The sequence below is a fragment of the Lemur catta genome, chromosome 2 (genome assembly GCF_020740605.2).
Source record: "Lemur catta isolate mLemCat1 chromosome 2, mLemCat1.pri, whole genome shotgun sequence".
NCBI lineage: Eukaryota > Metazoa > Chordata > Mammalia > Primates > Lemuridae > Lemur > Lemur catta.
Window position 1 is genome coordinate 134,402,824 of NC_059129.1, and position 27,966 is coordinate 134,430,789.

Consider the following 27,966-nt stretch of genomic DNA (forward strand, 5'->3'; position numbering starts at 1 on the left):
GGGTAGGAACACACAGCTGTGGCTGTTACCAACACTTGTATTATTACTATTACTTGTATTTCCTTGCAGGGTTGTTGAGAAGGTTAAATGAAAGAATGTGCACCAGGACAGGCCACCTAATTTGCGGAGCCCAGTACAAAATGAAAACGCAGGACGCTTTGTTCAAAAACGACTAAGAATTTCAGGAATGGGACAGCAGAGGGTTGAACCAAGCGCAGCACCTGAGCCTGTGTAACCAACCGCGCGGGTTGCACAGCTACAAAGACAGCCCTGGAGCTCACAGACGCATCTGCACACAGTGGGTGCTAAATAAATGCACCATTCACCGTTGTGAACTCTCCGACACCTCGCCCACGCCAGCACCGTTAACACTACCCACTCACTGTCACTTGTCCCTGACCTAAGGACGAGGCCTGGAATCGCGCTCACGATGGAGTCCCAGCGGGAAGACCGACCTCCATGCCGCCGACCCCGAGGCGCTTTGGCAGCGTCCCCCGCTCAGCCTCTGCCCCTGGTCCCTGAGCCTGTCCCGTGCCCCCGGGCGCGTCCCGGAGGCCGAAGGCGGCCGGGCCACAGTGCCCGTGCGCAGCGGGGCGCCGCCGCGTCCCCGCGGTGTTTGCCGGTTGCCCGAGGAGACGCGCCCGCGCCTCCCGCCCGCTCCCCGCCGCCGCCCGGCTCCAGACCCGCTCGGTTCGAGCGCCCCGCGGGGCTCCAGCCGCTATGAGCCGCGGCCGCTTCTCCGGCTCCAGGTGCCTGGACGGCACTAGCGACGCCGCGCTGGGCGCCAAGTCGCCGGTGCGCGAGGTACGGTCCCAGCCCCGGCCGCGCGTCCCGGAGGCCTCTCAGCCGCGGGAGAGGGCGCGGGGACAGGCCGCCCCAGGAGGGGCAGAGGCGCCGCTACGGGCACCCCTTTCCTCCTGAATGCGTGGGGAGGACCAGCGCAGAGGCGTCTCCCCGTGCGCGGTGGACGGGGACTGCCGGCCGCGCTGATTTGGGAAGTGATGTGCAGGACGGGAGTTTGTGAAATGCGTGTGAATTTTGGGTTGTGCCGCGCTGCTTCGCTCGACGTTGAAACTGGTTGAATTCGAAAGGCGCGGTGGTCGGCTCCTGTGGTTCCTCTCCCCACCTCGGCCGCCCGGGGCCAATCAGGCCTTCGTTGACCTGTCGCTGCTTAGCTACGGAGACGCGATTCAGAGCCATTTCTTGAAAATCGGATGTGGTAGGATTAATGCCAGCTCTGAGTAAAGTCGCTGGCCTTTTTGTTGCTAACTACTCCAAAAACAATAGTTCCGTTGTCGCTGGATCCATTTGCTCATTTACCCCAAGGAATCACTTAGGCCTTGGGGACTTCCAGGCGCGCGCGCACACACACACACACACACACACACACACACACACATACACAAGTTCTGGCTGGCTCAGCCTGAGTTGAGGGTCCACCTCTGGACCTGGCATTGGGAGCCACCCGGGTATTGTGCGTGTCGGGAGCAGTGGCCAGAGATGGGAGAATAGTGTTGAGCTGACCTGCTAACCTAAGAGGTGTCCTCGATATGGCCATAGGGACCGTGTATGTCCCTGGGGATATATTAGATTCAAAACATGGGTTGGACTCTCCAGCATGATGCCAGAATTCTGATACTCAGCAGCTTTGATTGTGGCTTTTACATCTCACTTGTACTTAGATTTCTCTGATTCCTGGTATATTTGTGGAAAATTAGTACTACCGTGTGCATAAAACCTATTTTTTCTTTCCTCTGACATTTTCATATTTGACTTTACTACATTTTATTCCAATACAGTGTCTTCTATGAATTAAGATTGTTAGCCCATATATAAATATGTAGTATTTTTATATTATTTATACTTTGGTGAGCCCACTGAAAGTATTAATAAATTACAGACATCAAGACCCTTCATCCCTGAATACTCTGGTGTGTATCTCTGAAGAGTACAGGCATTCTCTAACCAAAACACAGTGATCAAAATCAGGATATTTAGCATTGCTACAATAATATTATGTACACTATCTACTAAAATTTTGCCAATTATCCCAATTATTGCCAACAAATTTTTTTTATTCAAGAATCACACATTATATTTAGTTGTTACGTCTCTTTAAACCTGTAACAGTTCTTCAGCTTTTTTTGTTTGTTTGTTTTTGATGATACTGACATTTTTGCATAGTCCAGGTTATTTGTTTTATAGAATATGTTTATTTGATTGTTCTTCATGGTTAGATTTTTGGTAGGAATACTATATAAGAGATATTGTGTCTCAGTTCATCATATCAGGAGGTTCCTGATATCAACTTATCTCATTATTGTACTGGTGATGTCCCCAGATGGTGGCATCTTCCAGATTTTTCCACTGTAAAGGTCCCCTTTCCCCTTTAGCAATAAGTAAGTAATTATATCAATTAATTAATTTTGATTTAGATAGGAAAGTTTAGAATGATTCACTCCCTACATAAAGGAAAAGTTCCATCAAGCTTAAGATTTTAATTGGCTTGAAAGAACTAAACTTTATTGAGAACAAAAGTAGAAGTAGAAAGGCCAGCATTTATTATGATTGCATGTTCAGTTTGCAAAATACTTCATGAGACAATCTTACAATTTAGGTAGAAAAGGCAGGGATTTCCCATTATATAGAGGAGGAAATGACTTGCTCAAATGATGGAGCAGGGACTTCGATATCTTTCTTTTGAATGTTTTGTATTTTTCTCACCATGCTGCATTGAAAAACATTAGAATAAAAAGCAGAAATAGTTTGCAACTTTCTGAAGAAGCAGAATACTTAGGGACTGAGGTATTAGGTTTGGAACAAAAACTGAGTTCAAATTATCTTGATGTTACCACTTAATGTGTGACACCTTGGTCAAAAAAGTTAATGTCTCAGAACTTTAGTTGCTCCATATGAAACACAGGATCATCACACTTATCACATAGTGTAGTTTGGGGATTTTATAGTTAATATATGTAAGACACCCCATAGAGTGTCTGACAGAATAACTGCTTATCTATATTAGTTATTATTATTCTTTACAACTTTTGGAATGTACTTTGGTGTCAACACCACTACCACCCACTACTACCAGCTTCACCAGTACCCACATCAGTACCTCAGCTACCCTCTCAACAATCAGTTTATTGAGGATCTGTGTGAGGGACTAAGATACAAAACTGAATTTGACACCATCCCTGCTCTGTTCACAAAGAGTCAAGAGCTCACAATCAAGAGAAACAGACATACAAAAAGATTACTCTTTCATCTGTGTCACCCATGAAACAAATTTAATGCTGAATTTTTCTCAAGTTGGGTTTACCTGTAATCAAATCATCAGCAGAGCTTTACTAGGCTAGAAAATGTGCCAAATACTAAGAGCAATATTATGAGAATCAAAGCAGAGCAGGTCAAGCATGGAGGACAGAGATATGTTCTGAGGGACATTTACAAACCCAGCTGTCAGTGGACGGTATAACTTTGTCATGCATCTGAAATAATGCTACTGAATGAAAAATGTGACCAAATTATAAAATGGTATTCACGGGCAGCAAAAAGCTATAGCAATAGGTTAGTGGAAAGTGCTTGGATTTTGTGTCAGAGGCCACAGGCATATGGTGGCTTGCAGGCTGTCTTGCTATGCATTTTCACATACCCAGAGGACCTGAATCAATGGACTGGAGCTCCAGGCCATACCACTGAAGGAAATCTGAGCAAGTCTCTTTCCTCTCTGTAAAACAAGGGTTAATTGGAGTAACTGTCTGATGGGATTGTTGTGAGAAGTAAATGTAAATAGCAATAGTCTATCAGCGGCTATAGTTCCTCAAAGCAAAAGACTTGGTTAAATATAATTACAAAGGAGCTGGTTGTATATAATTATAAAGGAAATAAAATTTGTTTTTCTTTTCCTCCCATCATTTCCATTTAAAAAAATTGTATAAAATACACATAACATAAAATTTAGTGTAATACATTAAGTACTTTTATTAAGCACATAAAATACATTCACATTGGTGTGCAGCCATTGCCACCATCCATGTTTAGAACTTAGTTCATCTTGCAAAACTGAAACTCTGTACCCATTAAAGAATGACTTCCCATTCTCTCCTCCCCACAGCCCCTAATAACCACCGTTCTACTTTGTGTCTCTATGAATTTGACTATTCTAGGTATCCCATTTGAGTGAAATCATACTGTATTTGTCCTTTTGTGACTGGCTTATTTCACTTAGCATGTCTTCCAGGATCATCTGTGTAGTATGTGTCAGAATTTCCTTCCTTTTAAAGGGTGATTTATATTCCTTTGTATGCATATACCATGTTTTGTTTATCCATTCATCTGTCCATGGACATGTGGGTTGTTTCCACCTTTGGCTATTGCAAATAATGCTGCTATGAACATGGGTGAACAAATGTATCTTTGAGACTCTGCTTTCAATTCCTTTGGGTATATACCTGGAAGTGGAATTGCTGGATCCTGTGGTAATTCTATTATTAATTTTTTGAGAAACTGCTATATTGTTTTCCATAGTGACTGCACATTTTACATTCCTACCAGCAGTGCACAAAAGTTTTCGTTTCTCCACATTCTCACCCACACTTGTTATTTTCTGTTTTTCTTTCTTTGATTGTAGCCATTCTAGTGGGTGGGAGGTGGTATCCATTCACACTTTTTAATGAATCATTTCCTCTCTCTTCTGGTTTGCTTTGCTTCTTTTTGTTATTGTTGTTGCTCCTCCTTTTTATTAAAATCAAATTTAAGGAAAGATCTGACTCTAATCACGTCTTCATATGAATTTAAGCTAGAAGCCTCTTTTTTATAGGTATAAAGAAAAAAAACCCTAAATCCTCCCCTCTCCCTGAAAAATCAAAAATGGAGAGAAAAAGAAACAGAAAGAGCAAGGAAAAAAGAAAACACAAAATGATAGTTGAAAGCAATACAAATATATCAGCAATTACAATAAATGTATATGGACCAAATGCTCAGTTAACTGACAAAAATCATCAGATCACATTAAAAAATCCAAGTATGTGCTATTTATGAAAAAGACATCTAAACAAAGGGATATGGGAAAGTTGAAAGTAAAAGTGTATAAAAAGACATATCAGGCAAATAGACAAAATAAAGCTGATTAGTTATATTAACATTATGCAAAATACTTTTAAGGCCAAAAGGCATTACTAGAGGTGAAGAGAGTCACTACATAATGATAAAAAGTTTCATTAATCAGAAACCTGTAATAATTCTAAACCTGTATGTACCTAATAATATAGCCTCGAGATATAAAAACAAAAATTGACAAAGGTAAAAATCTGTAGGAACAAATAGACAAATCCACAACGAAAGAGAATATTTTTAACATACCTCTTAGTATTTGGTAGATCAACCACACAAAAATTTGGTAGGAGAGCTGTTAAAAGTGCCCAAATGCATACTTGGTTAAGTCATTGTGAAGAATAAAAACATATAAAATATTTGAGATATGGCCATAAAAGTTAACAGGATATTTTTTTCCCCTTTGCCCAAGGGAATAAATAAATACATTTAGACTATGAAATAATCAATTGGACCAAAGCCTAGAAAGTGTACTCTATTGGTAGAGATTGTATTAGATGAGTAATTAGTTTTCCTTTTGTTTTAAATAAAAAGCCTTTATACTATTAAAACTAAATCATGACCATATAATCATGAGAAACCATTAGACAAACTCACCTTGAAGGACATTCTACAAAATACCAACCAATAATCTCCGAAAGTGTCAAGGTCATGATTGGGGGAGACTAAGAAGGAATGAAAACTAAATGGTATGTGGGAGCCTGGATTGGCTCCTAGACCACAAAAAGGACATTAGTGAAAAAACTGGTGAAATTGGAATAAAGTCCGTAGTTTAATTGGTAGTATTATAAGAATGTCAATTTCCTGGTTTTAATAAATGTACCTCGGTTATGTAGGTTGCTAACATTAGGGAAAGCTCTGTAAAGGGTATATAGAAACTCTCTGTTCTGTTTTGCAACATTTCTGTAATTCTAAAATTATTTCAGAATAAAAAGTTTTAAAAAACAGATGATAAACAGTTAATTTATTTAGACATACAACTTTATTTTAACTTTAACGTTTGGTTTCTCTTGGTATCTAACAATTGTTTGACCATCTGGCTTCAGAATGTAGCGTGAGATAAAACCTTCAAAGAACAGGTAGGAGAGAACTTTTTGAACACAGAGAGTAGGTTTTTATTTGCATATTTTAAAGAGATTGTGTATTTACTTGGTGTTACCAAATACAATGTGTAGTATACTTCAAACAATAGTAAATACTCCTTGGTTTGTACTTGAGTTGACTAATTATAAAGGCTTATTTTTCCTGTGGTCAAGGACAACTTAAAATTTTTTTAATTGAAAAAGGGAGTAACATTTGCTGTACTAGGAATTATTTATGCTATGTTCTTTTACCCAAGGTTTCTTTATTTCTTTGTTTTGCTTCCAATTTTTTTTCCTTTGAAATTAGTGCTTTGGTAGCTTTGATCTAAGGCAGAGAAGTTCAAAAGCATTGCTGAGGCAGACCAGTAGCACCTCACTCATTCTCTTACTGATAACAAGGACAGCTATTGATTATAGCTTTTATAGCTACATGCTTAGATATTGATTAAATAAAATATTTTAAATATTGCTTATAAAAATAACTAAGTTTCCTCCTTAGTGCAGTAGGGGGTGTGTTGGTCTCATGAAAATAAATATCTGAATTATATTTCTGAATAACTGAAATGACTTTCTTTTCATCGACTGAATTTACCCTTAGACTTTTCCTCTTGAATTTTACTTCCTAGCTTTTTATAAAAATGTACTTTTCAGCAACATTAAGGTCATCTTAGTCTAGCCTCAATGTCAGTGCAAAGGGGAATGATATTAGACTTGACTATAATTGCCACATTTCCCGAAGTCTCTTCTACTTCAGGGTAAAAGAAACAGATAGCAGAATACTGAAAAGGAACACTTGATGTAGAAATCGTATGAATATTGGGAGTAAGAAAAAATGAGAACTTAGGAGGAAATGTGAACAATAGGTATTCTGCTTAGTGAATCATACACTGTGTTAGTCACCCATTTGGCAAACATTTATTGAGTCTTAGGCACCCTGTTAGGCACTGAAGATACAGAAACTCTTTCCTTCAGGAACTATAAAATGAGTACCTATTTTATTTTATTTATTTATTTTGAGACAGAGTCTCACTGTGTTGCCTGGGCTAGAGTGCTGTGGTGTCAGCCTAGCTCTTAGCAACCTCAAACTCCTGGACTCAAGAGATCCTCCTGTCTCAGCCTCCTGAGTAGCTGGGACTACAGGTGTGAGCCACCATGCCCGGCTAATTTTTTTCTCTGTTTTTAGTTGCCTGGCTAATTTCTTTCTATTTTCAGTAGAGACGGGGGTCTCACTCTTGCTTAGGCTGGTCTTGAACCCCTGACCTTAAGCAATCCTCCTGCCTCCGCCTCCCAGAGTGCTAAGATGACAGGTGTGAGCCACCACTCCCTGACCATGTGCCTATTTCAAAGCAGGCATTGTTTTAAAACAGGTCCCACTCTCCTAAAAGTTATATTCTATAAAAAAGTAAACAGATAAACAAGGTAGTTTCTGAGAGTGGCAAATGCTTTGAAAAGAAAAGAGAGCAGGATAACAGGATAGGGATTGGATGCGGTGAAGGCAGGTCTTGTTTGGATAGAGTGGGTGGGTTTGGTTCTCCCAGGAGAGGATGTACTAAGTCTGAATGATGCTGGGAAGAATGTTCGTGGAAACAGCAAGAGCAACACCAGGCCCTCAGTGGGAACAAACTCGAGGTGTTTAAAAAGAGTGCAGTTTGTGGAATGTTCTTCAATTTGGGTATATCTAATGTTTCTTCATGGTTAGATTCAGGTTAATCATTTTTAGCATTTTTGATGATTCTGTGAAAGGTGTTGTGTTCTCAGTGCGTCACAGTAGGAGCCTCATGTCAATTTATTTCATTATTGAAATTATGAAAGACAAAGAAAGGCTGAGACACTGTTCCACATTAAACAGATTAAAGATACCTGACAACCACATGCAATGCATTTACAGTTGCTCTAAGGAATGCTGTTGGGATAATTGGTGAATAATACTGTGTCATTGTTAAATTTCTTGAATTTGACCATTGTATGAAGAGGAATGTCCTTGTTCTTAGGAGACACAAGCTGAAGCATTTAGGGATAAGGGGCCATGACATCTGTAAATTGCTTACAAATGATCCAGCAATTATATTGTAATATTCGCATAGAAAAAGGAATAAATCAAATGTAGCAGAATGTTCTCACAATTGGTGAATCTAAATGAAACATACATAATTAAGTTCATTGAATTATTCCTGCAACTTTTCTGTAGGATTCAAAGAGAAATTAAAAAAAAAATTGTGTGCCAGGCAATAAATGGGGTTACAAAGTAGAAGGTACTCATTCCACCTATTGAGCTTACAGTTTAGTTAGGTAAATAATAATTGGTAATAAATAAAAGTTTTAAAAAGGAAGAAGACAAGCGTAGCTGGAGTAAATATATGGTCTCGGATAAGGATCTAGAGGGAAAGACACAATAAAGCAAGTGTAATTACACAGGTGCTCTAGCAGATGAAGGGGTAGGAGGGATGGCAGGTTTTGCTGCGGTTACTGGGGCAATGGTGGGGGTGGTTGGGAGCTGATTCTGACCTTGAGGTGCCAGCAGGACATGCAGTTGATGGTCAGTGGCCAGTTGGAAATGTGACTTCGAGCTAGAGGTGCAGATTTTGGAGCCATCAAACACTGGAAGTGGCTGAAATCTCAGGAGGGCATGGAGTAGGCCAATGGGAATGTCTTGAGTGGTGGGGAAAGAGTGTTAAGGACAGAACCCAGCAAATATGAGGTTGTGGAGTAGGTGGAGGAAGATAAGCTGTGAGGGGACTGGGAAGGGAAGGCCAGAAAAGGATAAGTTTCTGCGAGTGTGATGGGTGGGGCCCAGAGGATGAGCATTTAGACTAAGCACTATTTTCTTCTTCTTCTCCTCTCCTCCTCCTCCCCCTCCTCCTCCTCCCCCTCCTCCTCCCCCTCCTTTTCCTCCTCTTTCTTCTCCTTCTCCTTTTCATTCTTCTTTCTCTTCCTCCTCCCCCTTCCCCTCCACCCCCCTTCCTTCTCCTCCTCCTCCTCTTTCTTCTTTTTCTTCTTCTTGGAGGACCTAGGGACATCCTGTCTTCTTCTTGGCTCCAGCTCTAACTCTTCCCTCTTGGACTTGGCCGTCTGTCTCTGCTGAAGTCCTGGGCTCTGCCCTGACTTCTGAAGGTCCAGCCTGTTGCCTGCCCCATATTCCCATCCCAAGTCTCTTTAGATCTATTGCCTTACCTAAGTGGCCTTTTTGGTTTTCTTGGGAAAATGGGAAACAAGGTATGGTTTCCCTTCCTTGCCTGAGAAGTGGGTGCTGGAGCTGGAGCTTGGGACCTTATGGCACTGTCCTCTGCCCACTCAGTCATTGCCCTTGATTCTACTCCCAGGAGCTGTGCTGCCTGCAGTGTTTTCTGAGAGGCTCCTGTCTCTGTGGGCCGCTTTCTGGGAAGCCAGGGATCTAGCTGGAGTTTTTATTCCCAGCACCCATCTCAGATTGTGGGTCCCAAAATGGCAGGCAGCATCTAAGCACTGGTCCTGTCTCCCTCTGGTTTTCCTTCCCACTGTGTTGGTGCCAATTGTTCCCTTTCAGGTGGGAAAATGGCTCTCCATCATGGATTGTTCCCCACTCTAGGATTTAAAGCAATGATATTTCTGCTGTGAATCTTCAAGGCTTTGCTATTCTTATGCAAAAACATGCTATTGAAATTCAAAAAAAATTATTCTTTTTCAGAAAGCCCAGTTCTTAAAAATCAAGAACTCTCTAACTCTGGAAAGCTTCTGTTGATCCCCCAGTGTGGGCCTGAGCCACATGGTCATGGGCCCACCAGCAGTGTCTACCCACAAAATGATCCCTCCAAGTAATGGGATGAGTTGACTTACTGGATGGATTCATTTAGAATTGATAATTATAATTTTAGGGAATAGCTGAGAAAAATGATGATTATGGTTTTGACCATATTGGCAGTTAAGTGGTTGCTTTCTGATAGTACTTAAACAAGTATTTAGTGTCATTTCTGGTTCATGATTTTAAAACCACGACATTTGGGTAAAGATAAATATCTGTGCTCTTATTCATGAAGGCAAATGGGCAGACTGACATTTACTTAAAAGCAAAATTAAAATATTTAGATGTATTCAAGTTTACAAACCTAGATTTGTTCAAGATGCAGTGATATAGTTCCATGTTACATCATTGTGACCAAGAGACAATTTATTCCTCCTCCAATTCTGGCAGTGATATTTGCATGAAGATTTTTGTAACCTCGTGTAATTGGTATCAACCTTAAGGTCACACTCTTTTTGAAATGCAGGATGTGATGGCTAATTTTATGTATCGCTATGAAGGTATTTTTTTTTTAGATGAGATTGCCATTTAAATGAATAGACTGAAATAAAGTAGATTACCCTCTATAAGTTGGGTGGGCCTCATCCAATCAGTTGAAGGCCTTAAGAGAAAAGAATAAGATTTCCTGAAAAACAGGGAATTCTGCCTTCAGACTTCCTTTGCACTTGAGCTGCAATATTAACTCCAGGCTGCTGGCCTGCCTTGCAGATTTCAGGGTTGCCAGACCTCACAATCATGTGAATCAATTCCTTAAAATGAATCTCTCTCTCTTTGTGTATATGCACATCCTATTGGTTCTGTTTCTTTGGACAGCCTTGACTAATGCATGGTAAATTCACTTTGAGTCCTTCCATGCTTGAGGAATTTGTTAGAATAAATGGATTTGGAGCCCCCCACAAAGGACAGGCTGTGGCTAGGCCCACAAGTACATCATACATGGACTCAGAGGCTAATGCTTGCCAGGACCAGTGGCTCACACCTGTAAACCTAGCACTCTGGAGGCTGAAGCAGGAGGATCATTTGAGGCCAGGAGTTTGACACTAGTCTGGGCAATAGTGGGACCGTCATCTCTACATAAAATAAGAAAATTAGCCAGGCATGGTGGCACGTGCTGTATTCCCAGCTACTTGGGAGGCTGATGCAGGAGGATTGCTTGAATGCTCAGCTAATTTAAAAATTTTTTTGTAGAAACAGAATCTTACTATGTTGCCCAGGCTGGTCTCAAACTCCTGGCCTCAGGTGATCCTCTCACCTTGGCCCCCCAAAATACTGGGATTATAGTTGTGAGCCACCGCACCTGGCTGACCTGAAGCTTTGAATGGAGGTTGAAGTCATTTTCTGAAATCTAGGCCTTTTGTCAACAGTAAAGATTACAGGAAACACTAGCAAGGTGGGCACTTGCCTTTAGTTTATGACCCTGCCATGCTACAGGGGAAGTATGTTCCAGATCACTCACAGAAGGGAACTTTTCTCCTGTCAGAGCTTATAGCTACAGGAAACATTCATGCCTTTTGGTTTGTTAATGCTTCTGGAGAGGGACAAGCTGAGATGGAGTATAGCAGGCTATTTCCTGATAGTGGAGAGTCTGTGAACTTCCCACACCAGCCACTTCCAGGGCGTGGTGTTGGGTAGAAACAGCCAGCTCCAGGGGCTGAGGATACTTGGTATTGCACATAGGAAAAGAATGGGACTGTGGAGTCAGTCCTGTGGATCAGGACGTTGGTAAAAAGGGCATCCATCCTTCTTTAAACAATCAGATGGGAGGACTAGGATATTAGTAAAATGAGCATCCATTCATTCACTTGAGCATTTGCATTGTGAGGTCCCAAGCAGGTGCTAGTGTGACTAAACACCACAGCCTTCTGAGGCAGGGAGATGTTGACTACTCACTCACACACACAACCTGTCCCTTACCCTGTGCCAAGCGCTAGGAGAAGTGTGGGTTGCTGTGGGAGGACAGCTGACAGCGAGCAGTGGGAGCTGTGATCCGTCCAGTTGTCCAGAGCACTGGGCAGAGGAAAAATGGCTTGGGAAGACTTTTTAAGTTGTAAATATAGGGAGAGTGAGAGGATTGCTCGGAAGGTGTGTGCACTGGCCAGTCGCTGATTTTCTTCGTGGCCTCTGATTCCTTCCTACGTTCCTGAGCTGCCTCCTGCTGCTCTCTTCAGTGGAGGGAGGGTGAGCTTGGCAGGACAGGAGTCCACCCACATCCGTCCTAAAGAGCGTGTTGAGGACACTCTTGTCACCTTCATGGTACGTCATCAGAGTTGCTAAGCACCACGGCGTAAGGTTTGAAAGCTGCCTTTAATCCGATTTATTCTGGGAACAAAGTAGTGAAAAAAACAATTCTAAAGACTTAATTGTGGACCTTTCTTTGTCTCCTTGGAAGGATTCTTATAGGAAGGTTAGAAATGATTTGATTTCTTTCTCACGAAGAGATTACATGTTGCTAACATTTCCTCTCTTCTCAGTTGTTTACACAGCGGGCCACTGCGGAGGCTTTGTTACCATCAGGAGTTTGTGTTCACTGCATGTTCTAGATTCCTTTTCACAGAAGAAACGGCAGCTAGACATGATGAAGCAGCACGATTTGCACCGAGTTTTCTTTGAGCAGAGCTAAGGACCACCTCGGAAGGCAAAGCAGGGATTTAGCGTGACATGGAAGTTACTTAGACAATTTTCTCTCGCTGGTTTGTGCTTTGCTAATTGGAAGTCTTACTCCAGTGAATAAAAACATAAAAATCATTGAATTCTTGTCTTAACCTTTGAAGACACTTAATATTTTGGCTATAACATTATTTATATTCCATTTATTTTAATGATGAATTTCCTGTTCCAAATGTAGTCAGAATGTGTACTTGCACAACAAATGCATTCCAAGGATTGCTGGAGCTCAGTGATTCTTCTTTCTACTTCTTTGTGCACGCTGGGGTTCAAGTTCAGGGTTTCCTATTGCCTCTGCAGGCAATAAGGAATTCACAAACGTAGTATGAAGTTTCTTGAAGTCTGAAGTATAGGAAGATTAAGATGTGAACCTGAGAACCTAATAAATTGGACTCCAGATATTTTCAGTTGTCTTTTACTTAAGAAACTGATTTTAATGCTAAAATTATAGTCGCTTTTCCTTTAAACATTAGAACATTACAAATGCAGTGACAGTTCCCTTTGATGACCACATCCCATCTTGATCCTCTTCCCCCATTCTCCAGAGGTAATTATTATGTAAGTTTGATGAGTGTTCTTCAGAACGTTAAAAAATACTTCTCACATTCATATTTGTGTTGATAGAAAATATATTTTGTTTAGCATGTGCTTTTAAAACATAAATTGTATCATACTGTTTGTTTTGTTCTCTAATTTCCTTTATTTAAAAAAACAATATGTTTTTCAGATCTAGCTATCTCGCTCCAAATAGATTTAGTCTGGTTCTTTTAACTGCTTTTCCAGATTCCCATCTTATGAGTGATGTACTGTCGTTTACTAATTCCTGTATTGATGGACATTGCAGACCATAAACATTCACGTAGAATTAGAGATAGAGCCATAGGGTATCTGCCAAAGTGCCCCCTGCAGTGGCTGGGACATTTTACATGCCCATTCATTACACATATTTTAAACTTGCTTTTTAAATTATATAGCACAGAAAAGCAGTCGTTGCTTCCAGATTTACTGTTAGTTTTTTCTTTTCTTTTCTTTTTCTTTCTTTCTTTCTTTCATTCTTTTCTCTCTCTCTCTCTCTCTTTTTCTAGTTGTTTTCTATCTGGCAATATAGTTTCCCTTTTGTAGGCCTTAATTGCCTTATTTTTAGGTAAAGGCATAAGAACAGTCCCCACTAAAAAGATTATTATAAGGAGTGAATAGGAACAGTTCCTGGCTCAGTAAATATTAGTTGTTATGATGATGATGATGATGTGTGTGTGTGTGTATATGTATGTTTAGGATTACATCAGGACTAGTAAAGTAAACCCCCCAAAGGGTTTGATACCTAAGTTTTTCTAACTGTGGCCCCTGCCCACCCAATGAAAAGAAGACTCAATTTATTTTAGTAGAACAATAATATTAAGAATATTTTGGAATACTGCATCTTTTTCAATAGGGATGTTGAATAAGAAGGGTTTTTAAGTGAATAAGAGTGATGTCCAAGACAAAAGGAATAGGAAAATAGTGCATAAATAATATGATCAGCATTTTCACAATTCTTGGTTTTATGCAGAATGCCTTCTTCCAAAACTTACCCCGTAACCACTAAGATGCAGATGCTTAGATTCATTTTCTGTATCCCACACCCATCACACTCTCCCTTGCAGGCACTAGTGAGTCCCAGAAGCCAAGTGCAGTTAGAAGGAAAAAGAGAAGCAGGAAGGTCAAGAAAGTCCTTCCAAGTAGGGAGAAGAACTGATAAGTAGTCAAAAATTGGAGGAATGATTAGATCGGAGAAATACAACTTGCAAGACTTAATTTATGCACTGTAAGTTATCAAAGACACTTTACCTGGTGGGAAGAAGCTGGATAGTAGAAAGGAGCAGTGGCAGGGAGGGAGGGGGGAGAGAGAGAGAGAGAGAGAGAAGGAAACATTCCATAATGGAAGAGCCTGTGGTAATGCAGCCGTGCACTGCAGTATGGATGATGCAGGGACAAAGGAGAGATTGCTTATGGGACAGGATGATGAGAATGGAATGGATAGGAGCTTTTGTGTGTCAGAGGCAGGCAGTGATTTTCATCTTATTTTTCTGTCCATGGGATAATAAGACAACTAAATACCATAGTAGCAAGACTGGCCCGAGACATTGTCCTTAGGTCAGATAATGGGGCACATTGTATACTAAATTAGGAATAAGCTTATCTTTGCTTTATGCCATTGAGCTTTGAATCCATCCTTTATTCTGAAAAAGACTATGAACCACCCTGTGAGGCAATTTCAATCATTATCATAAATACCAGTAGCAGAATCAAATCATATGTAGTTGGCCCGTTCAAATTAATATAAAATTGCTTCATGGATTAGTTGAGAGGTACCTAATAATATAGATTGTCCTCATGTGAGGACAAATGGATGAGTTTTTATTTAATCATGCCATTTTGAATAAGGTAAAAAAACTTTTTTTAAAGCAAAAATTGTTTAATACTTATAGGAAAAGTTGAAGAACTTTCAGAAACTTTTATGAAGTCCAGGAGGGCTTAATTGAGAGCAAACCCCCTGAAATGTCAGCTCTCTTGTCTGTTCAAGTCTATGCTACCTATGGTTGTTTCTTTGTCATCATGTTCTTCATAAAAGCACAGCATAGCAGGGTTGGTGAGTTTTGTCTGTCCTTGTTTCTTTTTCTTTTTTTTTTTTAACATCTAAGAGAGGATGTTTATTTATCTGATTATGAAAGTAATACACAGTCATTGTAAAGGATTTGTAAATATAGAAACATATAATAAAGAAGAAAATAAAATCTATCCTATAACCAAAAGATAACCACACTGAACATTTCTTTTTTTTTTTTTTTTCTTTTTTTGAGACAGAGTCTCACTCTGTTGCCTGGGCTAGAGTGCTGTGCTGTCAGCCTAGCTCACAGCAACCTCAAACTCCTGGGCTCAAGAGATCCTTCTGCCTCAGCCTCCCGAATAGCTGGGACTACAGGCATGTGCCACCATGCCCGGCTAATTCTTTCTATATATTTTTAGTTGTCCAGCCTATTTCTTTCTATTTTTAGAGGAGACAGAGTCTCGCTCTTGCTCAGGCTAGTCTCAAACTCCTGACCTTGAGCGATCGTCCTGCCTCGGCCTCCCAGAGCGCTAGGATTACAGGCGTGAGCCACCACTCCAGGCCACACTGAACATTTACTTCCAGTGGTTTTTTTTCTTTTCTTTTCTTTCAATTATATTTAGTTATACAAATAATGCCTAAGGACATCTTTCTTAAAAAAATTAAACCATTGCCCCACTCCCCCTAGCTCCAATAGTGGTGTCACCCCCAGAGGTAAGTACTATCATCAGGTGACGTGTGCTCTGTCAGACTTTTCTTTTTTGTCTCTAAATATATTTGTAGCAAATACATAGTATTTTTCCTCCTGTCTGTATTGTAGAAAAAAAGAGTATCAAACTATGGATCTACACTTTCTTATTTTTGTTCAGTGGTATATATATTTTAGGGTCATTATTATGCCCAAACATACAGATCTCTCTTATACTCCCTGTTGCACAGAATTTGACAGTATGGAAATGCCTTTATTTGGTAATTTCCCTGTCAACAGGAATTTACATTTTTCATTATTGCCCTTCTTGTTGCTATTACGAATAATGGTATAATGAATATCCTTATACATATCTCTATGCACATGTGTGAATATTTTTCAAGGGGAGATGATTGGAAAGTGAAGCTGCTGGGTCAGATGGTATCTTAGTCCATTTTCTGTTGCTATAACAGAATACCCCTGACTGAGTAATTTATAAAGAAAAGAAGTGTATTTGGCTCAAAGTTCTGGAGGCTGGGAAGTCCAAGAGCATCATGCTGTTATTTGGCGAGGGTCATCCCGTGGCGGAAGGGCAAAGGGCAAATGAAGGAGAACTCACTTTTATGGTAAAGCCACTTTGGTGGTATCTAACCTACTCCCACAATACTATTTATTAAACAGTATTTTCTTTCCCCACTAGAAAATATTTGTGATGTCTCTTTTTTCATACACTAAATTCTTCTGAGGATTAGAGATTAAGGACTGTACCTGGGGTTTCTATTGATCTCTCTGTTGATTTCCTGCATGAGTATCATATGGTTTTAGATGTTTTTCAAAAGGAGAATTTTTAAAAGGGATTTTTAATTAAAAAATTTTTAAATGCCTCTAAGCCACCAAAGGGCCATTTAGTTTAGAAAACTATCTGGACACTTCTAGTTTGAAAATGGTGGCATACCACTGGTCTTTCCCCCTTGCATTCCTAGAAATTAGCCACATACAACAAAGAAAACAAGAAACAGACTCTATTTTTGACACAATGAGATGGCTGAAATCCCAAAATGCAAAATTAGTGGAAGGCCTCCTCGAGGGCAGGGGTGGGGAGAAAGAATTTTAGCCTTAATCACAAAGACAAACCTGACTTTATTTACTTTCAAATCAAAGTGATATAGAAAGATTGGAAATAAGAAGATGGAACACACGTATATGCAGTCAGATGCAAACACAAAGAAACCAGAGAACAAAATCTCAATATCAGAGAAGATTGAATTCATAGGAGAAGTGATTAAATGAGACAAATAATGGCACATTCTAATGTTACACGCCACAATTCACAATGAAGATGTGAAAGTTTTGAGTATCTTTGCATGGAGTAAAATAGCATCAGCATCGATAAAGGAAGGATACACATGCTACAAGGAGACAGATTAAATTAGTAATAGAAGGCTTTAACTCACCTTTCTTAGTTGATGGGTTAAGTGTGCTCATAAAAGTGGCTCAAGAAAGCTCCTACCTCTATAAAAGGGTAGAAATTAAGCAAGGGCAAAAATACCTAATTAAATAACCAGTAAAGTAGATCTAATTTATTCTATATTCCAAGCCCTGCAGAGAATACAACTTTTTAAGTGCCCGTGGGATATTTATAGAATTGAACATTCACAAAAACCTCAATAGATCCACTGAAGTAGAAATAATATAGAAAGGATAATGATCACAATACACAATGACTGCTATAGCATGAGAATGGACTCAATTCTGAATGGACACTCTTCAGCCACACTGGCATGCACCAGTGAATATTAGCTCTGAATGTCGATGACATTCTCTGAGCACAAAACAATAAAGAAGTCAGTAACAAACTCAGAAAACAAAAAGCCACAACAATAAAGCTCTTAAACAACTCAGCTCGAAGATAAGGTCACACTGGATTAGGGTGGTCCCTAATCCAATACGACTAGTAACCTTACAAGAAAAGGAAAACAGACACAGAGGCAATGACATAGGGAAGAATTCTATTTAATAAGAGAGGTAGAGATTGGAATGATGTGTCCACAAGCCAAGGAATGCCAAGGATTGCCAGCAACAGCAGGAGCTAAGAGAAAATCATGGAACAGATTCTCCCTAGAACCTTCCGAGAGAGCACACCTGCTGACTTCTTGGTTTTGGATTTCTGGACTTCAGAACTGTGAGAGAATAAATTTCCATTGTTTTAAGCCACTCAGTTTGGGGAAATTTGTTACAGCAAATTTCCTAGGAAATTAATATACCATATAATGTAACATAGTCATAGGTTGGGAGGACATTATTCTGGCTGCCACAAGATTAAGTCAATATTAGAAAAGTTATTCATACAGTACCCTTTATCAACAGATCCAGGGAGAAAAATATCATTATCTTCATAGAGATCAAAAATGGATTTGATAAAAATCCATTCTTGATTTAAAAAAACCTCTTAGTAAAATAGGTATAGATGGATACTTCCTTAACATGATAAAATGTATCTGTTTCAACCCAAATTCCAAATTTTACCATCATGCTTAACAGGGAAATATAAATACATTTCTATGAAAGTTAGGAATAAGAAAAAATATCCATTATTGCTATTACTATTTAACAATGTTTTGGCATTATTAACCAGGGCAATCAGTCAAAAAAAATAGCGGCATAAAAATTGGAAAAGAGGAAGTGAAATTATTCTTATTTATAGATGATTTTCATGTTTACAGTATAAAATCCAGGAGAATCAAATTAAAACCATTTCAAACTGTAAGAAATATCAAAAAGGTATCTAGGTTCATATTAAATATACAGGAATAAATAGATCCAATTTACAATATCAACAAAACAGATAAAGTACAAAATATAGTAAATCTAAATTGCTACTGACAGATACATAAGAATACTTGAACAAATGGGAAAAAATGATATTAGTTGGAAGACTCAACACTTAAAAGATATCAGTTCTCCATAAATTTATTTATAAAATTAACATGATTTCAATAACAATACCAACAGGATTTTTGGGAATTTAGCAAGCTGATTTTAAATTTTATATGGTAAAATTAACAAGCAAGAACAGCTAGGAGTATTCTGAAAAAGAAGCCCTGCCAGATATTAAAATATATTAATGAGCTCAGAGCTGCCTTTCAAGCCTTGCTGCCACTATTCTTTACCTGACTTTGTGCCTGAGCCTCACTGTTTGCTCTCAGATCTTTGCCTACACAGGGCAGACTCCTGCCACAGGGCCCTTGCACGGGCATTTTGCTCTTTGAATGATGTGTGCTGCTTCTGCCTCAATACGTCTTGCCTGTTTAATTTATTTAATCATCACTTCCTTAGGGAACTCTTATTTTCCTTCTACCTCTCTAATCTTAATTCAGTTTCCTTTGTTATCTGTTTTTTCCCCTGTTCCTTGTGTTTATTTCAGTTTGTAATTCTGCGGTCATTAATATGGTTATTTGATAAATGCTCTTTCTCTTATTAGTCTGTAAGCTCAGTGCCTGATGCAGAGTAGGCTTTCAATAAATATTAGTTGGTGAATAATCCCCAGTCAGCTGGACTCTGAAGGGTGATTTGGGCCTAACAACTATTTTCTAAATTCAGTAATCAAAAGAGTCCCCCTAATGTAGGTCCTGCTCCAGTGTCAAGGTCATGATATCTTAATACATAGTTTCTTTTACCCATGAACGTTTGAAGATGCTAATGCTTTTGGTACTGTTCTGCAGTAGATTGCAGCCTCCTAAAGCAAAGGGCCATTTCTGAACTGTCTTATCTGGCTCATAATATTATATTATTGGATACAATATTTATTATAGGAAGGACATATAAAATAATGGTATGACTGTATATCATTTCCTAAAAAAGAAAATGTTAGTCATTGGAAGAAATAATCATATTTCCCCATAATTCATTGGGGAACTTATTTTCCTAAAGAATTTTATAAAATGATGTGGCATGTATACTACGGGTCAAATTTCTCCTAAGTGACCTACATCCTCACACGGCCTCGCTGAGGAAATATACCTGGTCAGGGTGGAGAAGACCCTTTTGACTATTGAACGAGTCTGAACAGGATGTGGTTCTCTAGTAAGAGATTCAGTTAAACTATTTAATGCTTCCGCCCCCAAGAGTACATATCTACCGTCTTCTTGACTGTGTTGTGATTGGCAAACACCAGCTGTTACTAAGTGCCCTGAAGGTTTTGTTTGGCATTTTGTGGATTGAATCACACTAGTCATGACAACGTGTGTTGTGAAGTTAAGGGCTTTGAGATGACTTGTATTCATAAGTATATCAAACAGTAGTCACTGGCAGCTGAGAAGTCTCTGGCAGTCATAAATGGGTTTTACTGGTGAGTCCCCTGAGGCCACTTAGATATTCCAGGAAATCCTCCTTTATGTGACCTCTTTGATATTCCTTCAAAAATGAATGGCTTTCTTGAACGCCTTTCACAAAGACCACAGGCCCTGGAAACTTCATAGCGGTGGGTGTAGGTCTCTGTCCAAGCTTAGGAAGAAATCCTGAAGGAGGCAGGCATATGGCATGAGTCAGACTGAAACAGGGCCAGAGGCTGCAGACTGCGACCCACAGGCCAAAGCCAGCAAATCTGCTCTGCAGGTGTGCTTATCTGGCTCATATGTATTTCTTTTTTACACATTTAAATCGGTTGCCAAGCTGCAAACACTGGGAATTTTTACTTGAAAAAATCTGGATATATGGCTTGTCTTAAAACATTGGAATGATTTGGCCAGGCTAGGAGCCTGATTTCTGCACCAGCACCCATCAGTGGAACTGAGAGTTGCTCCTGTCTAGGTGAGCCACGGGCTGTCCCTGTACCACTACACTGTCTCTAACCTCAAGCATTCATTTGAGTCAACTTCATGACCCCATGAGAGGTGATAAGATTGAAAGTAAAAGGCTTAATGAATAATTATGAAGGAGACAGACTTTTACATTTAGATTACACAATCCTTTTGATATGTAAACGAGACCCTTTATTCAACAGACAAGAGAAGAGTTGATCATCGTTGTGGTCTGGAAACAGAAGAACAATGAAAACTGCCCCCCTGCCCCCAATGCAGCATTAATTCTCTTCTGACTCTCCTGGTTCTGGGCAGAGCTAAATAGCATTTGAGTTGGGTGGAAGGAAATTCTCTACAGTGGCAAAGGCCAATTCTTAAATGCTAATGCTAAATCTCACCATTACCCTGGGGGAGTACATCATTTGTTCCTGGGCTGCCTCCTGCCTCCTTTTGAATTTTGAGAATGAGAACAAAATGGTCTGAAAACAGCACTTTCTGGGTAGCATTTTTTACACATTTGGAATACAAAGAATGCTTCTGTCTTTGATCTTGCTTTGCACAACTGCACAGAAAAGATTGTTTAACACTCTTTTTTGTATTTAATCTTTTGGGGAACTCTACCAGGAAACTTACGATCATCTTCTGGAAGTCCCGGTCACTCGGGAGCAATTAAACCACTATCGGAATGTGGCTGAAAATGCTCGAAGTGAACTTGCAGCAACTTTGGTCAAATTTGAATGTGCTCAGTCTGAGGTAAGATTATGCATCTTCACCAATCAGAAGTGGGCCTTCTTATCTTCTTATAAAATGAAGCAGAGCATAGAGGCAATTAGAAACAGGACAGTGGGATACAGATTTAAACCTTTTGGCAAAGTTGACACTTATTCCCTCACTGTGCGCCAATCTCCTAGAATTCCCGGAAGGTTATGCATTTGCCATGCTGTGAAGCACAGTGGCCGGGGCTGGACTGTGGATCCCAGAGGAGCTCTACAGCCTTGCGAGATGGGGGCACCTGAGGACTTTGGGCTGATGCTCCATGGGCCTCGGAGAACTTTTAGCCTCTGTCAGAATTCCTTCCGTTAATGTAGATTGCTTGTAATTTGGAGCTCTTAGGAGGGAATTCTGAACTCCTTCCCCGTGATAGTTCCAACTGGTTGGGAAAATTCTTGGAAGATGATTGGGATCCATCTACCCTCTAGTCTACATCAGGTCTAGAGAGGAGTTCTGAGAGAGTCTCCCTAAACTCCGTCTGCTTATGGGCTGGTGGCCCCGAGGCATGCTAGACTGGCCTGTGAGGTCTCGTTAAGGCTGCCAGGACCCCACAGAAAGATGATAATGTGTGTGTGAATAAATGTATACATATACACTTATAGTTCTAAATAAGTATATGCTTTCATAAAGTTTTCTTATAGGGTACACCCGACATCCTAACTCTATAGGGCACATACATTGTTTAGCATTTTGATGCCACAGAACGCATAAAAGTTAAAATGCTTCCTTTGTATAAATCCCATAAGGATTTCTCTTTTCTCCATAGTTTTTTCCCAGAAATTGGAACATTGTTTTTCCTTATGACCCACAATTAGAGTCCAGAAGACAAGTGGGAGAAATTTGGTGATACATTGAATAGTTTGCATTTACTTGGGAAACAGTTAATAGCTATGAAGTCACAGAGCGTACGACTTGTAGGTTCCTTGTTTCACATTCATCAGCAGGCAATAGCGGCAATACAGATTTAGAAAATGGGTTACCATTGCAAAATATTTTATTGCTCTTTTGAAATACACATCACATATGTCTCCTGGCTATATTTGTGATATATATCACAAATCAACATAAGACATTGCACAATTGTTTTTGGAACAGACAGAATATGAAGTTCATTACTTAGGCATAATTTCCCATTTGCTAAGACAGACACAAATATTTCAAAGAAGAAAATTGGATTAAGACATGAATAAAACAGTGAAATTTTAAATTAGGGTTTTGGGGTTCTTAAAGATACTTCAAACTTATACTGTTAAGTTCTTATTCCCTTTTTTTTCCTTAACTTTTTTTCCATGGTAGCTTCAAGACCTCCGATCCAAGATGCTTTCTAAAGAAGTGTCCTGTCAAGAGTTGAAAGCTGAAATGGAGAGCTACAAAGAAAATAATGCCAGAAAATCATCTCTCCTCACTTCTCTGAGAGACAGAGTTCAGGAGTTAGAAGAAGAATCAGCAGCACTTTCCACCTCTAAAATCAGAACAGAAATCACAGCTCATACTGCAATTAAGGAGAACCAGGAATTAAAGAAGAAAGTTGTAGAACTAGATGAGAAATTACAGTAAGGATACTGAAATATATTTCTCAGTTTAGCTAGCATTATGATACTAGCTTTTGATATCAAGACACATCTTTGAATATACTGGTATTGTGGATTATTTGGCCCTGAAACTCAATTTGGAAAAAAAAAAGTATTGACCTCAAAACACTCCTCATTAGGTTTTATTGCCAGTTTATGCAACAAATTCCTGAGACCTAGGTTTTCCACACTTTGTTCTGACAAGAGATAATTGTTGAGAAAAAATTGGGGACTAGTTGTTCCTAAAAAATATTTAAAAAATTCCACATTTGACTTAAATATCTTTATTTATAAAATGCTTGATGTTTATTTAATTTAATTCTTCTTAAACAATAACTTAATACTTCCAGCTATTGTTCTCTTTCTCTCTTTCCACTTAAAGCAAAATTCATTAAATATTTCTATGCACTCATGGTCTCCAATGTCTGCCCCCTCTCCTCTCTCTTGAACACGCTCCACCGACACCACTCATTAAGGTCACCAGGGAGTGCACAGTGCAAGTTGAGTGGTCAGTCTTCTCTTACTTAACCAATCAGCAGTATCAGGCACAGTTGATCTTTCTACTTGAATCACTTTCTTCTCTTGGCTTCCAGGGCAATACACATGCCTAGTTTTTATCTTACCTTCCTAGCTAGTCTCTGTTGCTGTTCCTCCTTACCTCCTTAGCTTTGAAATATCAGAGTGCTTTAGGGCTCAGTCCTTGAGTCACTTCTCATTTTTTTCTAAATTCACTCTCTTGGTGATATCGTTTAGTTTCATGGCTTTAACTATGATCTAAATGCTAGTGGCTCCCACATTTTGATGGCTAGCCTGAATCGCTTCCCAGAACTCAAGACCCACATATCTTACTACTTACCAGACATTTTCACACGGATGCCCAATAGCCATCTCAAACATCATGTGTCTAATACTGAGCTCCTGGTGTTTCCACAAAATGCTCCTGAACTTTTCCTCATCTCATTCAATGATAATTACATTCTTCTAGTTGATTAGGTCGAAATTCTTGGTATCATCTTTTGTTTTCTTTCTTTTTCACACTCCGTGTCTGGTTTCTCAGCAAATCCCATCATAGTGATCCTCAAAGTAAATTTAAATTCTGTCTGTGTTCCACTGTCACCTTCATGACCACTAACTTGGTCCCAGCCACTATCATCTCTCAGCTGGATTATTGCAATAGGTATTTGTTACAGCAGCACCTCACTGCTGGCACCAATTTCTGTCTTAGTCAGTTTGGGCTGCTATAGCAAAATACCATAAACTGAGTGGCTTAAATAACAGAAATTTATTCCTCACAGTTGTGGAGGAGGCTGGACAGTTCAAGGTCAAGGTGCTGGCCTATTCAGTTCCTGGTGAAGACCTTCTTCCTGGTTTGCAGACAGAAGCCTTCTTGCTGTATCTTCACATGGCAGAGAGTGACAGAGGTCATTTGTCATGTGTCTCTCTTTATAAGGGCACTAATCCCACTCATGAGGGCTCCACCCTCATGACCTAATTACCTCCCAAAGGCCCCACTTCCAAGTACCATATTAGGTTATAAAGTATGGAGTGTCCAATTTCCTTAAGTACTAAGTTTGACAGTTGATATCTCTGACATTTCACTTTGACACTTCCTGTTTTAATTTTATTGTGGGTACATTCTCAGTCTTTCAAATGCATGTTTTGGCTTGTGATTATCTGTCACGTTTTTTTTAGAGCAATTTTTGTGAAACCATGGATAAGTAAAAAATTCGTGTTATTTTCAAATATAAGTTCAGCCGTGGAACCAGTGCAGCTCAGACAGCTCAAAATATCAACGAAGTGTTTGGGAAGGGTGTGGCTAATGAACACACAGTATATCTATGGTTTGGGAAGTTCCATTCTGGTGATTTTAATCTTGAAAATGAGCCATGTGGGCCACCTGAAGACCAAGGTAGGTAATGATGAGCTGAAAGCTGTATTGGAAGCAAATCCATCTCAAACTATGCAAGAATTAGCAGCAAGGCTTGATGCTACATTTCCAACACTATTGGACCATTCGAAACAAATCAGCAAGGTAAAGAAGCTGGATAGATGGGTTTCACATGAATTAAAGGAGCATCAAAAGAGAAATCGTCTCGAAGTTTGTCTTTGCTGTTAGGATGTAAAGGCGAACCATTTCTACACCATATTGTTATGTGTGATGAAAAATGGATTCTTTTTTACAATCACACGTGTTTGGCACAATGGTTGGATAAAAATGAAGTGCCAAAACACAGTCCAAAACCGAATATTCATCAAAAAACTAATGATGTGTGTTTGGTGGTCCAGCGCTGGTATTATCCACTACAGCTTCATGAAACCTGGTAAATTGGTTACAGTGGATGTTTATTGCAACTCATTTGATGAAATGATGAGGATACTTGCGATTAAGCAGCCGAGATTGATCAATAGAGACAGGCCAATCCCCTTGCAAGATCTCATGTCACGAAAAGCAATGCTGCTCAAACTATGAAAGCTGGCCTTGGAAACTCTCTGTCATCCACCGTATTCACCAGACCTTGCACCAACTGACTACCACTTCTTCAGGCTTTGGACCACTTCTTGGAAGGAAAAATATTCAGTTCTCCACAAGCTATGGAGAAGGCCTTTCAAGATTTCATCGCCACTCGCTCTCCAGGCTCCTTCACTGGTGGCATGAGCAAGTTACTGTTAAGATGGCAATACTGTGTCTATAGTTTAGGTGCATACTTTGATTAATTGTACTGCGTCTTGTTTGAGATATAATAAACTACACTTTTGATTTGAAATCAGACATTTCATATTTAATGACCTAACATTAGGGCTTCAACATATGAATTCCAGGGGGACACAGACATGGAGTTCATAGCAGTGGCTTTCCTGCTTCTGATGGCGCCCCCTGTAGCCAGAGTGATCCTGTTAAATAAAACACAAATCAAATCACGTCAATCCTTGGCTCAGAGCCCTCAGTGACTTCTCAAGGTGAAGACAGAGTGTTTTCCATGACCTAAACGGCTCCTCCTAACCTGGTTTTGCTACTATTCTCTCCCTCCAAAGGAGTGACCCTACCTCAGGACTTTTGCAATTGCTAGTCCCTCTGCCTGGAGGGCTCTTCCCCCGGATATTGCACGGCTGCCCCTGCGTCATGTAGGTCTTCATTCAGAGGGCACCTTCCCAGTGAGGTCTTGCATGAGCACCACATCCAAAATTCTACCACCCCCAATATTTCTTACCCTCCTTCTGCTTTTTTTCTTCTCCAATCCTTTTATAAAATACTATATATTTTACATATATTAATATTTCCATTATTATCCATCTTTCCAACTAGAACATAAGCTCCATGAGGGCAAGGATTTTTATCTGTTTTATTACTGTACCTTTAGCACCTTTAACAAGGCCTGGTGCATAGTAGGTGCTCAATAAGTATTTATTAAATAAATGGGTAATGAGAATAATATATGCTTACTGTAAATTTTTCAAATACAGAAGAGTGCCAAGAAGAAATTAAAATTACTCAAAACCTTGTGATTGCAGAAAAGCTTTAGTTAACATTTTGTTAAACAGATCCTCAGATAGTTGTATACAAATGATGGCATGTAATGTACCATTTTTACTGAATAATATGTTGTCAATATTAAAAAATCATTTGGCATATCATTTTAAATGGCCCATTATATTCCCTTGCTTGAAATATCATAAATTACTCAACCAATTCCCTTTGTTGTTTCCTATAGGCACTTAGGTTAGTTTCATTTAAAAAATTACTATAACCCAAGCTGCAATGAATATCTTATGTGATTATGTTCTTAGGACAGATTCCTGGAACTTTGTTAGGTCAAGTGAAGTGTGAATAGAAGTGAAAGTTGTTAGAGCCCTTTGGAATGGGGAAATAATATTGAAATCTTGGGGTTAATATATGGAGTCATATATGTAAATCAATCAGCATCATAGCATTCACTGTGCTTTTCCTGAGTCTAAAAGACTGAATAAATATTACCTTTAATATGCTAAAAATAAGAATTCAGAGATATAGTGATGTTAGGCTTTTATTGTTATTCATTTTTCTAAATAGACATATGATATGCTTTTGAGTATCTGCAATTACAGGCTTTGTTAATCTTTGAATAGAGTGAAAGAATTTGCAGTAAACACTTGACATGGTAACAAGGGAAAGCAATAATCATGTTTATTATCTAGGATATTGAAAAAAATGATACTAAATTACTGAAATGATTCTAATTTGCCTGTAAAGTATGCCTATTTTTTGATGATCTCTTAGTCTCTAACGTTTAAAGCATTATTTCAACAAGCCTACCTGAGATTTGAAGTAAAATATTCGTACCATGTCAGAAATCTCCTGATTTTCCTTGACTGGGCAATTCCAATACTCTTTCAATACTCTTTCTTGCTCTCATATTTTTAGTTGATGTGTAATAATTGTATACATTTATGGGATACAGAGTGATATTTTGACAGGTATATACAATGTAAAATGATCAAATCAGGCTAATTAGCACATTTATCATCTTGAACATTTATCATTTCTTTGTGTTGTGAACATTCAAAATCGTCTCTTCTAGCTTTTTGAAAATATACACTAAATTCCTGTTAACTGTATTCACCCTGCAGTGCTACTGAGCACTAGAAATGATTCCTCCCTTCTAGCTGTAACTTTGTGTCTGTTAACCAACCTCTCCCTCCCCTCCCCCACACCCTCTCTAGCTTCTAATAAACCACAATTCTACTCTACTTCTGAGCTCAATTTTTTTATCTCCCACATATGAGTGAGAAGATGCAGTATTTATCTTCCTGTGCCTGACTTATTTCACTTAACATAATGTCCTCCAGTTCCATCCGTGTTGCTGTGAATGGCAGGATTTCATTGTTTTATATGGCAGAATAGTATTCCATTGTGATATCTGTGTATCTGTCTAC

The 27,966-nt window shown here is 39.3% G+C and overlaps 1 protein-coding gene across 2 annotated transcripts in view; it reads left to right on the top strand.

The window, feature by feature from the left end:
• Window positions 1-675: 675 nt before the first annotated feature.
• Window positions 676-27,966, top strand: part of CCDC170 (coiled-coil domain containing 170) — an 81,612-nt gene continuing 54,321 nt past the window's right edge. For both annotated transcript variants that reach the window (XM_045544586.1, XM_045544587.1), the window contains exons 1-3: window positions 676-804; window positions 21,338-21,466; window positions 22,781-23,037. In XM_045544586.1, coding sequence (XP_045400542.1) covers window positions 721-804; window positions 21,338-21,466; window positions 22,781-23,037 — 470 coding nt within the window. In that variant the 5' untranslated portion in view covers window positions 676-720. The remainder of the gene's footprint in view (window positions 805-21,337; window positions 21,467-22,780; window positions 23,038-27,966) is intronic.